Source organism: Danio rerio, chromosome 13 (assembly GCF_052040795.2).
Source record: "Danio rerio strain M-AB ecotype USA chromosome 13, GRCz13ab, whole genome shotgun sequence".
Lineage (NCBI taxonomy): Eukaryota > Metazoa > Chordata > Actinopteri > Cypriniformes > Danionidae > Danio > Danio rerio.
The window spans coordinates 10,716,130-10,731,369 of record NC_141033.1 but is presented as its reverse complement, the minus strand read 5'-3'; the positions used below and the strand labels follow the sequence as shown (position 1 = coordinate 10,731,369).

Genomic DNA, 15,240 nt, shown 5'->3' with positions numbered 1-15,240 from the left:
CATCTGTTGTATTTTTGTTAAAACTATCATATTAATATTCTTAATAATAATAACAATAATAATAATAATAATAATATTAATAAAAAAACGTTTATTTAAAAAACAATATATAAATATTCTTTTTAAAATAAAAATAATATCAAATTATCACTATTTTTATTTTTAAAGGTACATTTGACTGTTATAATATATGTCAGTTTGTGCATGAAATGACAATAATTACCTCAGATAAAAGGGTAACATGCTTCTTAGGTGACTCTCAGAGCAGTTCTGGGGTAGGTTTTTATAAACACAGCAGTGTAAATTACTGCTTATTATGGTATGATGCAGTGTTGGAGAAGCAAACCTGCTAGTAAAAACTTTCAATTTAATACCATGTCGATTAAAGCTGTAGTTAGGGATGTCACGCAGGTGGTAGTAGCTAAATAAAAAAGTCGAAGGTCAAATGAATGTTGTATTTTTGCTGCAAAATCTTGTCTGCATTATTGCACAACTGTTGCATTTATTCATTTAAAATCTTCCGCATTCTGTGACATTTTGTGTTACACAGGTAAGTGTTTAACTGTGTTTCTAACTGTGTTAGTAACTGTGGAAATGTGTCTGTGAAAGACATCCATTGACAGAAGTCATTTCATTGTAAGGAATAAAAGCAGCTTGAACATTCTTAAAACAATCTTCTTTTATTTCTATATATAAAAGAATGGGTCAATGAGAAATTTCTTTTTTGTTTTTTTTGACTAAGTATACGCTAACTAGATATTTTGATCAGTTTTCATATCTATCGTCAGTATTGTCATTATCATATAGCTATATCATGTTCCTTACTTCATTTCAGAGACAATCTTGGCCCCATTAGAGTGGATGAGGTTCTCAGCAGCTTTGACAACACGGGAAATGTCTGTGAGTACTCATTCTGTACATGTCTACAGTACTATGCATAAGTCAGCATTGAATAGTGAAACTCCCTGGTTATGAACAATACTTGACTGAAATGATAAACAGAAGTGTTCAATGGCAGTCAGCAGGGTGTCAGATCAAGCTGCAGCTCCGTGATGCACCAGAGGCAGGCACACTTGAGCCTTACAAGCATCTTATTATAACCAACTTGTTGACTCCTGCTGTATATTGACAGGGATATGAAAGTACGTTTACTTTCTCTGCGTACGATCATAACATACTTTGTGAAGAAGTCAGAATGTTGTGTGGCTATACAATTAAATAAGCAATGGCCATTTGCTTTGGAGTCAATTGCCTTTATAAGTGAATGTAAGCTGAAAGCTGGCTGAACAAACAATCACAGTATATACACAATAGTCAACATTTGAAGTGGATCAAAAACTATTAAAACTGTCCAAAGGCAAGATTACGTGTTGTTCAATAGATTTATGTTGTTTTCATAAGCTTTTTTTTAAATACATATTGCGCAAATGCATTTGATTAGTGAAAATAAATGTGCTTCTAATGGTACAGATTATTTCAGTTTAAAGTAAAAATAATAATAATAATAATAATAATAATTCAAAGAAACTTAAAATAAAAAGTAAAATAATTTCTACAAAATTTGATAGTACTAAAAAAGGGAATAGCAAATCAGTAAACTGAAAACGGGAGTAATTATGCTGAACATTTAGATCACAGGCATGAATTGCATTTTAAAGCATATTAATATGATTTATTTTTAATTGTAATAATATTTCACAAGATTTGATCAAATACATGCAGCCTTGATAAACATAAGAGACTTATGAATAATGTGGAAACAATATCAAACCCAAATATTGGATTGATCGTATACCGTATGTACAGTTATCAGTTTTAGATGCTCTTTTGCCCCTAGTGGAGAAATACATCATGTGTAGATGATTCGGATCTTACAAGTTTGAATCAAATGTTTGCTGTTCAATGACAAAAGGCAAGACCTTTTTACGAGATGATGTTTAATGGTCATCAGCTTCTTAAATCCTTCAAAGTTTTAAATATTTAGATAAAAAAATTATATAGGTACGAGTACAGTTGAAGTCAGAATTATTTGCCCCCCTTTTAATTTTTTTTTTCTTTTTTAACTATTTCCCAAATGATGTTTTGGAAAACAGAGCAAGGAAATTTCCACAGTATGTCTGATAATATTCTTTCCTCTAGAGAAAGTCTTGTTGTTTTAATTTAGCTTGAATAAATGCAATTTTTAATTTTTTAAAAGCTATTTTAAGGACAAAATTATAACCCCCTTAAAGCTATATTTTTTCGATAGTCTACAGAACAAACCATCGTAATACAATAACTTGCCTAATTACCCTAACATGCCTAGTTAACCTAATTAACCTTGTTAAGCCGGCAGCTAGCTATCTGCAACTCTGACATGGTCACCCACTGAAGCTAAGCAGGGCTGCGCCTGGTCAGTACCTGGATGGGAGACCACATGGGAAAGCTAGGTTGCTGCCAGAAGTGTAGATAGTGAGACCAGCAGGGGGCGCCCAACCTGCGGTCTGTCTGGGTCCTAATGCCCCAGTATACTGACAGGGACTCTATACTGCTTAGTGAGCGTCTTTCGGATGAGACGTTAAACCGAGGTCATGAAAAAGTGCAGGGGTTTAACCCCGGCATCCTGGCCAAATTTGCCCACTGGCCTTTGTCCATCATGGCCTCTCAACCATTCCCATATCATAATTGGCTTCATCCCTCTGTCTCCTCTCCACCAATCAGCTGGTGTGTGGTGTGCGGTCTGGCTGCTGTCGCGTCATCCAGGTGGATGCTGCACACTGGTGGTGGATTAGGAGATACCCCCCACCCCCCATCCCCCACCCACCCTTGTGTAAAGTGCTTTAAGTGCCCAGAAAAGTGCTATATAAATATAAGCAATTAATTATTAATATTATTATTAAATGTCACTTTAAGCTGTATAGAAGTGTCTTGAAGAATATCTAGTAAACCATTATTTACTGTCATCATGGCAAAGATAAAATAATTCAGTTATTAGAAATGAGTTATTAAAACGATTATGTTTAGAAATGTGTTGAAAAAAATCTTCTCTCCGTTAAACAGAAATTGGAGAAAAAAATAAACAGGAGGGCTAATAATTCTGACTTCAACTGTATAAAGCTACACTTTGTATTCCACACACACACACACACACACACACACACACACACACACACACACACACACACACACACACACACACACACACACACACGCACACACACACACACACACACACACACGAACAAACTAGTTAATGCTCATGCGAGGTATTTCTAATGCAGAGTCTAGCAAATTTGGCATTGCTCTGTCTTCTGGCTGCTATTATTAGTCTCACACTCCCCCGTCCCCCTTTTTTTTTCCTGAATGTCATGATAGCACTTTCATCACAGAGTTTTTCTTTTGTTACTTGAGCAAATTGGAGTTCTAAAATGTATTTAAGGTACTCTCCTTAAATCTGCTCTTAAAGTTTACCCAACTGTGACAACTTTCGCTGCTAAGGAATCCAGAAATGTGAAATAAGTCTTATAATTTGGTCAGATAAAACTCTTTTAAATCAGTTCTCTTAGGCTATGAATTAGGCTATGAGTTAAAAGGGTTTTTTCAACTATGCTTATAGGTTGAGAGAAAGTGAGTGGTAAAACGTATAATTAACATTGTAAAGCAGTTTTTCTTTTTTTTAATCTTTAGTGATTTTATTTTTTTGCTTCCTACCTAGAGTGGTTTTGGAAACTATCGGCTAGTGGGCTGCAAGATTTGAAGAAAAAAATCAAATCATGATTTATCCGATCAAAATTTACGATTTACTATAATTTCATAAAATAGCTACAAGTTTGAGGTTGTGGTTTTAACTGCACCAAAGGAAGACCAAGCATAATCACGAAGTACGCTACATTACACTACTTTTTATTTAATAAAAAAAAAAAATCCAAAGAAGAAAATAACCACAGTATTTAAAGTTCAGTTAAATAAATAATATGTCAAATATTTTATATAGATTTATAAAAGCTTTAAAACATTTACATTTAGATTGTTTTTCATATTGATTTTATAACATTCACGGTGGTTGACAATGCTTTCCATACACAATTTTAGATTTTACTTCACAGCACAAGAATTCTTTTAATAAAATGTATAATTTATAAATACATTTATATATTATCTGTAATACAATTTTGTCCTTTAATTCAATCAGTCAGATAAATAAACTGTACCTTTAATTTGACCTGCTCAAAGAAAACACTCTTTTTGAATGTATCAAACAACTCAAATACATGAACAGAACAACATGGGCATTTATAGTAAGTAAAAGAGTGAGTTTTTAAACGCGTGGGATTGATCCTTGTGTTCCCGCACTCAACAGAAAGCGATTGGTGGTGAGCGCAGCTCTGGTGTTATTCACCGATGAGTGATGCGAATACATGGCACAGCTGATTCATGACAGACGCCGTGGAGAAAACTCAAGCTGCAGAGTATCACGCTTGTGTTTATATATAAGAATCGCTGTAACAGTCAAGAGAGAAAAGGTAAACGTTGCCTCACGCAAGCAGGTTAAAGGTCCACAGGGAGAGAGATAGAGAAAAGAGATGGAGTTTACAACTTTCGTTGTCTCCATAGCAGTGAAATAGTGGCTTGTGGGTTCTGCTGTAACCGTCGTCTGCTTTTTAAGTAACGTTAACGTTAAATGGATTGATTTAACATTTCGCCCTAGCCTCCCTCACCATAGTAGTAATCAAAATAGTTGCACCTTTTGCAATTTAGGTTTAAAAATTGGTATATGGTACTGATAAAAGTAAATTTCATCATCATTTTAACTACTTTATGTAACTCCAAAACTGTACATCTTACTTTCTTCTGTTGACAACAAAGTTTTGCAGCAGACACACACACACACACCAATACTTTTCGGAATCAGTTGTTGCTGTTAAAAGAAGGAAAGTCACTTATTTAGTTCAATACTTTGTAATGCAGATGACCTACTTTAGCAAAGGAAAGCGACTGGTTTTCACTGGCTTGCGGACTGATAGGTCTTAAAATATTTGGCTCCTTTACTGGATTAGTGAATAGGGCCAACATGCTCTCTTCTACAGCAGGGTCATCGCATCTCTTTTCAGAGCTTCCTCTCAACCACCCTTAATTGATCTTACGCATTGGTAAGCCCAAACATCTCCCCCATGTCCTTGTCAGCTCAGCTGGGCAGGCTCATTGTCTGCAAAGGGGAGGGAGCCTCTGGTGTTGCCCACTTCGCATACCCAGTTTAAAGTCCTCGTCCCAGGATTTGACAAGCCGAAAGGTCTCTATGTCCTCTGAGGCACTGAATGTGGATTAGCTACCCAAATGTATGGATTACGGTGATCCAACTTGTCAGGGTTGGAAGGGTTGACTGTGCTGTGGGTTTAAGTGCTGTTGTTTCCAGCAGGGATCAAGAGGGACACAAAAGGTCTTATCTGAACATGCTGGGTGGACATGAAGAGCTTTAGAGAGGCTTGTTGACCACTGGTTTGGATTCAGACGTCAGCTCTTGCACTGTCATGTGCTCGGGTCAGAGTTGCTGGAAAACTAAAGGGAAAATATATAGGGGTAGTATACATAGTGTATGAAAGTGCCTAGCATGAGTATCTGTCATTTCACACCTTTTGAAGTAGTTGAAAGAGGATAAGCTGAAATCGGTTTAGGTTCTGTTTACATCCTGTATCCTTCACTTGTGATCTGATTGACAAAAATTATATATGAACTGTAAATGGAGGTTTAGGTTGCATTTACATTGCCAAGCTTACTGCCCAAATCAGATTACTTTTTTCTTCTCATATTTAATTTTTTTGTATTGCTGTTCGCACTTTTTAATTTAAATGTGGCCAATTGTTGGAATATTTAGTCAATTCCATGCCTGTTAAATAAAAAGGTCTTGAGAGTTTTTTTTCTTCAAGGTTTAACATATTAGCAATTTATTGGATACAAATAAATAATTCGGTTTACAGAATTCTGTTATCCTCAATGCAATTTAAGAGTTACATTCAGGGGAGCGCAACAGTTTTCATTTCCTGACTTCAACTTATATAGGCAGCTGATATTAACAGGTGGAGTTTAGTGAAATACATCACTTGTCAATCATTCTCCAGTTGGCCACACCCATGCATACGTCTTCTTTTCTTTCTTTTTTTTTACCAATTCCCTGTACAACATTAAAAGCCTAAGCCTTTCTCAACTGCACATATTCTGTGTTCAGTTTCAACACATTTCTGCTGACAGAAAGTTTAGCTTCAGAGCTCAAGTTAACTTTAGACAGTTAGGCCTTTGCATTTATAATAACTTCATCTCCTTCTTCCGCAAAAATGCTTCAGTAGTATGCAACGCACATCACACTCAAGAAGAAGTTTGGTTAATATATACCACCTTAAGCAATACAAATACAATTATTTAATAAAAAGAAAAAGATAATTATATAATAAATAATAATAATAAATATATTTATTTTTTCACAATACAATGTCAGATTTTCAGTGTGTACAATATACATATATATGTATATATATCACAAATGAAAGTGCCACAAATTGTAATTGGTTTGAAAATCAAATTCTTTTTTTTACAATTTTCTTACGTTTTGTCGCACTTGTCAGATGAAAAATCCACAAGAGGGCGCTATCTGTATGTAAAAACGTTACATTTTGTTTTACGTTTCACATACATGTCATTATGTACAAGCTTATTAGAAGGCAAGGCTTGTTGTAAAGATCATCTAGCAAACGCTTGACCTAAACCTTTTCATAAACCAAACAGTAATGTTTTCAAATACAAATATGAGAGAAATTTGTACAGTGGCCACATAGGTTTACCTTGATTTTGCATTGATTTTATTTATTTTTTGTGGAACTATGCTTTAACAGACTCAAACTTGAGCGCTCTGCAACACAAGTACAATAAAGTGAGATACTGAGCAAACTGAGCACACTAGAAAAGTTGTCCATATGAAAATAAGTGAGGGAAATGTTTATTTTTGATAACAAATCATAAATCTTGGTGTTTATTTGGTGTTGTGCAAAGAACAGCACACAAAAAATGCCTTTATTCATCAACAATATGTCTCTGTAGATATTATTAGTGTGAAAAGGAACAAAAGTTGTTGCTGCCGTATTGCGCAGTAGCTTTCATTTTACCTAGAAACCAGCAGTGAAGCATATGTTAAAGCTTGTTATTACAATTTCACAGAAAAACAGACTCTAGCATGTATCCTCAGAAGAGTCACATGATCATGACAGGAAATCATGACAATTAGACATCCTAATGTGCAGTGCTCAGTCTCAGCATGGTTTCTGTTTAACACCCAACCAGTTTAGTTATCAAGAATCCGTGTGTGATGGTGACTTTAAGAGCTTTTTCATAGTGTAATAAGAGTTATTAGTGTGCTTGTCTTTTTTTCTATGATGTGTTTGTTTGTGTGTGTTCAATAGTCTCCACTCACATGCCCGTCTGTCGTACCCCCTGCTTGGGCAATTATGTAGATTGGGGGACCCGGTGTACTAATTGCTCAGATTGAGTCTGTCCAATGAGGCCCGGTTAGACCTGTGGAGGTCAGAGGTTCGGGCTCTCCATCTCTGCCTTATTCTGCTCTCCGGTGTTGGTGCGAGTTAATTAACGCTGCTCTCAGACTGTTTACAGGACGACTCACTGACCAGACTCAAGCCCTCATTACTGCACAACGGCCTGTTGAACGTGTGCAGACAGGGTCCGAAATTAACACTCACCCACCCAGCACCAAATGCCAGCCACAATTGTCTGTGATGAGTAAATGACACTGTCAGTTGGCTGGAAATTAATCGTTTTCTGTTAAAAGCAATGTGAGCGATTCAAATTGCAATTATGGCTAAAATTTTAAACTTGAATGTAAAAAATAATTGCCAATGGAGTCATTTTTGTTGAACTTTTTCAGTTTGCATATCACAACAGATTACACAGTTACTCAATAATAATCATGTAGACACAGCAAACAAACAACAACAACAACAAAAGGGGGAGATCTGTTTAAATAAGGTTAAGAGTGTTTCCCAAGTCTATGTTTAGACCATGATACTACCCTACTTCCTCAGAGCTTGTTCTTGTTGTAGCAGACTGCCAACATTTACATTGAACTTTAGGAAGATATTAAAAGGCAGATATCTTCAAACACATTTAGTTTCTTTTTCACAATGTACACTCTCAGAAAAAATGGTACAATGTTGTATCAAAGAAGGTACAAACCCATGTCACTGGGGCAGTACCTTTTTATGGAACAGAATTGTACCTTAAGACAAAGAAACAAATTTGTACCATTGCAGTGTGTACCTTTAAGAACATGATTTATACCATGGGAAACCAAAATGTACCTTCATCAAAGATACAAATGTTGTACCAGTTGTTTTGTATTATTGCATTATAGAACTTAATAATTATTGTTTATGAGTTTCTTTAAACATATGCTTTTAAATGATGATTCATGTTTTAATATGGAAATTATTTATAAACCACTTTGCCTTTCCAGTAATATTTATTTTCATAGATATTGTAACAAAGAAGGAGTTGTCCAACAGTTATGTACATTCTCAGAAATAAAGGTACAGGAGCTGTCACTGGGGCAGTATCTTTTTAAAAGATACATATTAGTACCCAAATGTACCTAAAAAGTACCTCTGAAATACCATTATGGACCCTTCAGGTACAAATATGTACCGTTTGAAAAGGTACCGCCCCAGTGACAGCTCCTGTACCTTTATTTCTGAGAGTGTACCTTTTTATTAGAACAATTATGTACCTTCATTTGAATTGTACCATAAAAGGTACAGAACAGTATCATAAGAGGTCTTTTCTGTACCATATAAGGTACAACTTTTACAAAGGTACAAAACTGGCCCTCAAGGAACATTTTTTGTATCACCGTGTAAATTTTTTTCTGAGAGTGTATGTCACAGGTGTCAAACTCAGTTCCAAAAGGGCCGCAGCTCTGCACAGTTTAGTTCCAACCCTAATTTAACACACCTGATCAAACTAATTGAGTCCTTCAGGCTTGTTTGAAACCTACAGGTAAGTGTGTTGGAGCAGGGTTGGAACTAAACTGTGCAGGGCTTCGGCCCTCCAGGAATTGAGTTTGACACCCCTGGTGTATGTGATCCTTTCCATTGACATACATGACGCCATTTCTTTAATCAACTTTCCAATTTTAGATTCTTTATATTTTTCCAATTAAGAGCAATACGTTTAGCTTGTAAAATACACATTTCTATAAATCTGACCTCTGCTTTGTAAGAGAGGGCTGATAGGATATATACCCAGGATCAAAATCTTAGTATCCAATAGTAATATCTTAGATAACATTCTGTCGATCATTTTAATAATACCTCGCCAAAAAGGTTTCACTTGCACACATTCCCATGTACAGTGGTACAATGTACCTCTTACCTCATTACACAGATATCTGGAATATTATTGTTAAACTTGTGCAATATAGCAGGAGTTATGTATGTTCACATCTGCCATTTGTACTGTACAAGTTTCGGGCCACTGTTGATTGTTTGCATATGAGGTATGAGCTTTTTTACTTAGAGTACCTCATTCCAACCTTCTAGAGATATTTCATCATCTATATCAGGGGTGGCCAACCCTATTCCTGGAGAGCCACCCTCCTGCAGATTTCAGTTGCTACCCATATCAAACACACCTGAACCAATTAATTATGACCTGAACACCACGTGATAGTTGCTGGCAGGTGTGTTTGATATGGGTTGCAACTGAAATCTGCTGAAGGTGGCCCTCCAGGAACAGGGTTGGCCACCCCTGATCTATAAATTCTGATAATTTGCCAAATCCAGATAAAATTTTTTTTTTTAGTTTTTAATTAAAAATATTTTAATACACAGTTCTATAATTATTCTTTATTTATAGATAAAGGTCTGTGGTTCTGTATACATTGACTTTATCATGCTGGAGTTAATAGCCGTTTCACTTTACTTCATGGCTTATTAATACCGCCCTGTAGGTCTATTAGAGACATTCATAAATATTCTTAGTAAATCTAATAAATGTTGAAGACATACTCTTTACATAAATGCACTGATATCTGGATTAACTTTATTAGGTCAATAATAATATTGGTTTTATTTAGGTCTGAAAAAATGTGCCAGTATAACATGCTTTTTCTTTTATTTCCATTGAGTAAATCAGATATTGCTGAACATTTAACACAAGTTAAAAATATTTTGTTGTCAAAATGAATGCAAACTCTAAATATGTTTGAAAACATGACACTTTTGCATTTATTTTATACAAAAATATATCTGTCAATGACAAATTTTTTATTCGAATGTACAAAGAAATTGTAAAAAGAAACAAATAGTTGTGGTTTTCAACTCAAACTCAGTTTTTAAGTGACTTTTAAGTGATTTTTACACTTTATTAATTTCCTCATGACTTTATTCTTGCAGCATGATGATTTTAAAGTCAGTTTTTACTTTATTATATTAAAGCTCTGTTTTTTCCCTGAAACTATAGGTGTTTTTGCCTCAAACAAGGTCAATTATCCGTTTAATCTTCTACTGTTTCACTAAAGCATATCTATTTTTTAAAATTAATAAAACTTACTTAAATTAAACTTTAAAGTTAATTTTAAACCCTCTATGTGTGACAACAATGTAATAAACAAATGAATACATAAATGAATATTAATTTAAAGGAGCAAAATAAAAGACCAAGAACCGCTTTCATGATAAAGCCACCTACAGGAAATATTGCCTGTATTTGAGTGACCCAGAGCTGACCCAGTCTCCGTGCTGAATAATAAATAAGTGACCCAGATTAAAGTCATTATGTGAAGCATTATTATAAAACATAATGTTCTTTTTCTGGCTATGTGCAAGATGGCATTATAAAAGGATTTGCCTCTCTGTATAAGCGCGAGTATAAAAGCAAATGTTCTTAATCATGGCTACAGGGGTCAGCAGTGGGGCGAGTTGTATCAGAGCTAAGAGACGTGATAAAGGAACCCTGAAGGAACGAAATTACAATACTGGGACATTGTGCAGGGTGTAATGCCACAGTAATTACCAACATACCTTAGCAGCCAGGTAACACTTTTTCTTTTGTTGCAAAGGTCCCTTCTAGTCTGGAATTATGAGAGAGAGAGGCTGAATGAGGAAAGTAATAACACCCCAGAAATTCACATTTAAGACTCGCGCGATTAGTAGATTTTTTTTGCCTCAATTTTTCAATTTCTTTGCACATTTTACGCCCTCATGCTTAACTTTTTTGGGTATTCCGTTGTGTATGAAGTAAAGTTTGCAATGTTTCTGTTCTAAACATGCAGATTAGTGTAATAAACATGATAAGTCTTGTATTAGTTATTTATTTATTTTTTACATTTAATAATATATCTCTTATTGATTTACATTATTATACACCTGAATTCACCAACTTCACTAACTTTTATTTTGGATTTACTTCTGTATTTTAGTACAGCTGTGGTAATAAAAAAAAATATATATTTAAAGTATAAAATTTAAAGAGTTTATTTCCCAGAGATGTGTTGCGGCTGGAAGGGCATCCGCTGCGTAAAAACTTGCTGAATAAGTTGGCGGTTCATTCCGCTGTGGCGACCCCGGATTAATAAAGGGACTAGGCCGACAGGAAAATGAATGAATGAATGAATTTAAAGAGTTTAATGAGTGTTTATATATTTAAACTGATACTTTTTTTTAAAATGTCTTAATAGATTTCTTTTTTAATTACATTATTACACACTTGAATTCACCAACATCACTGACATTTATTTTTGATTTACTTCTGTTTTAGTACAGCTGTGATTAAAAAATAATAACAATTTAAGTGTAGAATTAAAAAAGTTTATTGAGTGTTTATATATTTAAACTGATACTTTTTACATTTCTTTATAGATCTCTTATTTATTTACATTATTAAACTCTTGATTTCACCAAAATAAATGACATTTAATTTGGATTTACTTTGGATTTAAGTACAGCTGTGATTTAAAAAAATATAAAAGTGTAAACATTTAAAGAGTTTAAATAATGTTTATATATTTAAACTGTAAAAAATGCTGGTTCCACACAATTCCTTTATGCTGTCCCAACACAAATCGATTAAGTTTTCTTAATTTAGAATTTTTTCACAAATTTAAGTGGACTGAACATAAAACAATTAAGTTATCCCAAAAAAACTTGATAATTGTGTTTTGTTTCAGGCCATTTTAAATAAGTTGTTTAAACAAGCAGCAAAAGTAATTTTTGAGTGTATTTACAATATACATATTTAAAATGTGTTGATTCTGTAAATATCTGATGACATTTATTCCAAATTTCATATAAAGATATTGTCATTTTGAGCGTTTTCAGAATAAAAAGTTATTCTACCAAATACTGCATTCTTAACTTTACTAAAGGCAAAACATTTGTGTTGTGTTGTCGAAAAATGAATAGAAACATGTTTGAAAACATGGTTAAACATGAAAATGGGGTCATAACTGTCATTTTATGCTCTAGATTAGCATTTAACATTTTGGAGAAACAGTCTGCAATTTGGAATTTAGTCATTTGGAAAACAAAACAAAAATGATGTTTTACTCAAGCAGACACTTTAAATCCAGAGGAACTGAGAGTTTCCAAGCGGTCTCTTAATAGTTTCTATATGTATATTGCTGTTTAAAACACGTTTACATATGTAAATGTATATTGCTATTTTTACCACGCATAAAGAGTGTTTTAAAGAGCAACAGTATTGCCTGCTAGTCAAAAAGCATCTCACATGATGTTAAATATATGATGCAAGTACATATATTTATAATTAAAAGATGAAACATTATTAGTAGAAAGAAAAAGTAGAAAAAAATAATGACAAATAAGAAAGAGCCAATTAATATTCATGCGCTTGTCACTTTACATGGAATGACATAACATGTATCAGATGATATTCACATGAAACTCAAATTCTGTAAAAATACCACGGTAGTGCAATGGTATATGTGCAAAAACTAGGAATTAAAAAAAATGGAAAATAAACACCATGCTTTTCCATCTATAGTAATACCCATTAGAACCATAGTAGCACTATGGTATTTTAAGCACTTTTATTTGAGTGTAGAGAACATCCCATTATCTCAGTTTCTCTGTGTATGAATGTGCATCTGTGGGTTTCTGTGCTTTCATTGGACTTGTAAGCGATTAATGCTATGTAGTTAATTTGTCTCCCGTTTCTCCATGTCCATCAGAGTGCACTTTTCTGTCATCTCATTGGTGCGTTTATGGACCCCCCTCAATGCTCGTCTTCACCCTTTCGCCTGTATTCAACCCCCCCTTCCTCTGTTTGCCTAGCAACCATTCCAGGTCTCCAGCAGCCCTAATGTACTTGATGATGTTTTAAAACAAATAGATCATTTATCTGATTAGCGTCTTGGCGGAGAACAAGGCATGCGAATGGCGACCTTTTACTCAGAGCTTGGGCAACGCTCCAAAAAACCCTAAAAAAGTCCTATGTGTGTGTGTATACATGCACTGTCTGATTGTGTGTTTGTCTGAAAAGCACTCTGTGTAATGACTGTCAGACACATATGTTTGAAAGTGCTGTCTCTTTGTTTACATGTATCTCACACAATAAATAGAACTCATTTGATTTAAGATGTATTTTTAGGAACTAGATTTAATTATTTTTGTTTAATTTAATTTGAATATTTATGTTTAAATTAAAATCCATTATGTGGAATTTTGAACAACAACAACAACAACAACAACAAAAAACAACAACAGATTCATTTATTAATTATTTATTTGTATTTTGAATTATTATTACAATAAAAAAAGAATTGTATACTTTTATTGCCATTACAAATGTGGGAAGTACGAAATTAAACTAAATGAAGTGCTTCCGGGAGTTTTCCGGGAGACAGAACAATTTGGAAGCTGGGCGGGAGATGGGTCTGAAATACGGGAGAGTCCCGGGAAAAACGGGAGTGTTGGCAGGTATGCTTTACACACCCTATACACAACATAAAATATTATACATTAAATATTTTATATATAAAAAAACATTATTAAAAATTGTATTGTTTTAATTGTATATTTAATTATAAATTAATAATAATAGTTAACAGTATAAATATAATTCTATTATGTTTTGAATTTTTTTCGAAAACGTTTTGACAAAGATAATTCTTTAATTATTCATCTTTTTAAAAACTTTAAGTGAGCATTTCATTGTCAAAGATGATCAACATGTTAATAAGAGGAGAATTAGCATGAAAGGTTTAATATCCAGTTTCATCTGAAACATTAATTTCCTTGATACTCAAATACTTGACTAATAAACCTAATCATAAAAAAATAAATCTTGGAAACTGAATCAGTAAGACCTGGCAGCAAAGATTGTACATTTGAACTTAGATTTTTGTCCATTCCAGTTGTAGCGAAGAATGCTGAGTCGCTCAATGTCTCGGTCACAGCTGATCGCAGGGTTCTAGATTCAAAACACTCCCCCTTTCCAACCCCTTCCGACCCTCCCCAGATGGACATGGTGTAGCCTGTCTTTTGTGTTTGACCAGCCAGCCCGAAAGCTGGGGGGCCGGTACGACTCGGAGGGAGAGCCAGTGCGGAGAAAGGGAGCGAAGAAAAGGAGAGAAGTAATTACGTCCAGTCATTGAGTTCTGAATATCCCCCCACCCAGGTTCATTACAGGGGCCCTGCACTGGCGACAAAACGTCGGCCATTTGGAGCGAAAGGAGCAGGAATGTTTTGCAGGAATATGACACCTCCAGATCCCTGTGTTGGCAAGAAAGGAAGATTAAGAAGCCCAAGCCCCATGCTTTTGGGTTGCGGTGCAGAGGAGCTGTGTAGAAACGGAATGATTGCCTGGCTTGCCTATTGTCTGTAGTTTATCATATGTACTACAAACCGCTTTGCATCACTACCTTTTCAGGACGGGAAAGAACAGCCCAACACTTTTGCTTTTGTCCTTATCTATCTTTCACCTCAAATGCTCAAAGTAAAGTTTTGTGTTTGGTATAAACACATTTAATGAAACGTTTCCCTGTAAAATTTTAAATTACCATCATGTACTTGCTCACAACTTGCTCCAAACCTCCTTGGCTTTCATTGTGTGGACAAAAACATTGTTCAAAATAAATTATTTTATTCTTCGTAGAAGACAGAAAGTCTTACAGGAACGTGGAACAACATAAGGCTGAGAAAAGCTTTTCGACCAAGTTGTGAATGGATCCTGATTTGGTCACTA

The 15,240-nt window shown here is 34.5% G+C and overlaps 1 protein-coding gene across 5 annotated transcripts in view; it reads left to right on the top strand.

Moving 5' to 3' along the window:
• camkmt (calmodulin-lysine N-methyltransferase) overlaps positions 1 to 15,240 on the top strand; it is a 250,520-nt gene that overhangs the window by 2,102 nt on the left and 233,178 nt on the right. For all 5 annotated transcript variants that reach the window (XR_015505741.1, XM_087279009.1, XM_087279011.1 and 2 more), the window contains exon 3: positions 836 to 900. Coding sequence is in view for 4 of the 5 variants with exons in the window: in XM_087279009.1 (XP_087135135.1) it covers positions 836 to 900 (65 nt within the window). In the remaining variant the exon portion in view is untranslated. The remainder of the gene's footprint in view (positions 1 to 835; positions 901 to 15,240) is intronic.